General features: G+C 43.4%; 1 protein-coding gene across 3 annotated transcripts in view; it reads left to right on the top strand.

Moving 5' to 3' along the window:
- LOC109097850 (ral guanine nucleotide dissociation stimulator-like) overlaps nucleotides 1-2500 on the top strand; it is a 25612-nt gene that overhangs the window by 6064 nt on the left and 17048 nt on the right. For all 3 annotated transcript variants that reach the window (XM_042748021.1, XM_042748020.1, XM_042748019.1), the window contains exon 2: nucleotides 2461-2500. This exon is cut by the window's right edge and continues 265 nt beyond it. In XM_042748021.1, the coding sequence (XP_042603955.1) occupies nucleotides 2461-2500 (40 nt within the window). The remainder of the gene's footprint in view (nucleotides 1-2460) is intronic.

The raw sequence follows: 2500 nt of genomic DNA on the forward strand, positions 1-2500 counted from the left end.
ACGTGTTACAGTAGAACTGTTTCTGATACATTATAACCCAAAGATGAAACTATGATTGTGTGAGTATAAGAATGGTTACAATTATTAATAAACAAATAATGCATTAGACATGTATGTAACTGTTATTCAGCATTATTAACAGTGTTACAGTGAATTATATATACAGGCACGAGGCATTACTGTAAAAATAAATATGATAATGAAGTTGTGTTGAGTTGATATTTTGAGTTGATATTTGTGATCTTACTGACGGTCACGTCACTGAACTTTCTTCAGTTTTTCTGCCAGTATTTCCCTGCATGCATTGCAGTTGAGTCATGTGTTGTTTTCTGGTTGTGTGGGTGTGTAATGAGATGCTTGTGATGCTCTCTGATGGTTTTGTACAGTGAGTGTGTGTGTGGGTCAGATAGAGACGGGTCAGGACGGGTGACCGCGGGTGTGTAGTTACTGAAGCTGATGAACACTTGACCGGTCCACTTCTCAGTCACAGATGACTCTAATCGTGGAGCGGTTCAGATCGGTTCAGCTGAAATCCATCTCTATACAGTGACGCTGCAGATGCATTACTCTGTGCAAAGCACTCTGGGTAATGTTTGAGCTTTATCTGTCTTGTTGCAGGATTGTGAGGAAACCTGAATCCTGTTTGTTTCCTGAAGAAGTGTTTCTAGATCAGATTTAAAGAGGTCAGAGGAGATCAGAAACACCAGCGTCTCGTGTCTGGGTCTGATGCTTCCTCAGACTGGTTAGTTGAGTTGACTAGCTGGTGAGGAACTGGTTAGTTGAGTTGACTAGCTGGTGATGAACTGGTTAGTTGAGTTGACTAGCTGGTGATGAACTGGTTAGTTGTGTTGACTAGCTGGTGATGAACTGGTTAGTTGTCTTGACTAGCTGGTGAGGAACTGGTTAGTTGTGTTGACTAGCTGGTGATGAACTGGTTAGTTGTGTTGACTAGCTGGTGATGAACTGGTTAGTTGAGTTGACTAGCTGGTGAGGAACTGGTTAGTTGTGTTGACTAGCTGGTGATGAACTGGTTAGTTGTGTTGACTAGCTGGTGATGAACTGGTTAGTTGTCTTGACTAGCTGGTGATGACTGGTTAGTTGTCCTAGCTGGTGATGAACTGGTTAGTTGTGTTGACTAGCTGGTGATGTACTGGTTAGTTGTCTTGACTAGCTGGTGATGAACTGGTTAGTTGAGTTGACTAGCTGGTGAGGAACTGGTTAGTTGTCTTGACTAGCTGGTGATGAACTGGTTAGTTGAGTTGACTAGCTGGTGATGAACTGGTTAGTTGTCTTGACTAGCTGGTGATGAACTGGTTAGTTGAGTTGACTAGCTGGTGAGGAACTGGTTAGTTGTCTTGACTAGCTGGTGAGGAACTGGTTAGTTGTGTTGACTAGCTGGTGATGAACTGGTTAGTTGTCTTGACTAGCTGGTGATGAACTGGTTAGTTGAGTTGACTAGCTGGTGATGAACTGGTTAGTTGTCTTGACTAGCTGGTGATGAACTGGTTAGTTGAGTTGACTAGCTGGTGATGAACTGGTTAGTTGTCTTGACTAGCTGGTGATGAACTGGTTAGTTGAGTTGACTAGCTGGTGATGAACTGGTTAGTTGAGTTGACTAGCTGGTGATGAACTGGTTAGTTGAGTTGACTAGCTGGTGAGGAACTGGTTAGTTGTGGAGCTCTGCAGTGGTTTTTAGAGATGAAGACACACAGAGACAGTGATTGTGTGACTTGTTTTCTGTGAGTCTTTGTGTTTCAGTTATTGATCTGTGAATCACTGAAGCTTCCTGAAACACGACACACCTCATGCCTGTCTCTCTCTCTCTCTGTGTCTCTATGTCTCTCTCTCAGTTTCAATTCAGTTTCAGTTCAGTTCAGATGAGCTTTATTGGCATGACTGTGTAACATATCACAAGGTTCATAAAGTACTTAAACATACCGATAAATAAAAAAGGGGGAAATCTCTCTCTCTGTCTCTCTGTCTCTTTCTGTGTCTCTCAGACGCTTTTATCCGGAGTGTTTTTCTGACTCTGATAGGTTCAGTTCTCCTAAGGTAAGCCGAGGTTAAACGAGTCACGGCTGTAGATCGTCCAGCGTTAGAGACGAGGGGCTCGGGTTTATTGATCTGAATAATAACAGCTCTTATGAATCAGAAGCTGAGACAGACAGAGTTTAAACTGCTTTCGACCTGAAAACAAACCTGCAGCTGCGTACTGGTTCTACGTCTGAGAACAGTGTGATGTGACACGAGCCCCGAGCTGCTTCATATCAGTGTTACTGTTTTAGAACATCAAGATAATTCATCAACAGGTGAATCATCAGCCCGTCTGTTTGAGAACTAGTGGAATAATGAGAAAACTCACTGACACTGGTCTGTGTGTGTGTCTGTGTGTCTGTGTCTTTGTGTGTGTGTGTGTGTGTGTGTGTGTGTGTGTGTGTGTGTGTGTGTGTGTGTGTGCAGAATGCGAGTCAGGAGATCGGCGAGGAGGTGGAGGACGGCG

Source organism: Cyprinus carpio, chromosome B21, assembly GCF_018340385.1.
Source record: "Cyprinus carpio isolate SPL01 chromosome B21, ASM1834038v1, whole genome shotgun sequence".
NCBI classification, from domain to species: domain Eukaryota; kingdom Metazoa; phylum Chordata; class Actinopteri; order Cypriniformes; family Cyprinidae; genus Cyprinus; species Cyprinus carpio.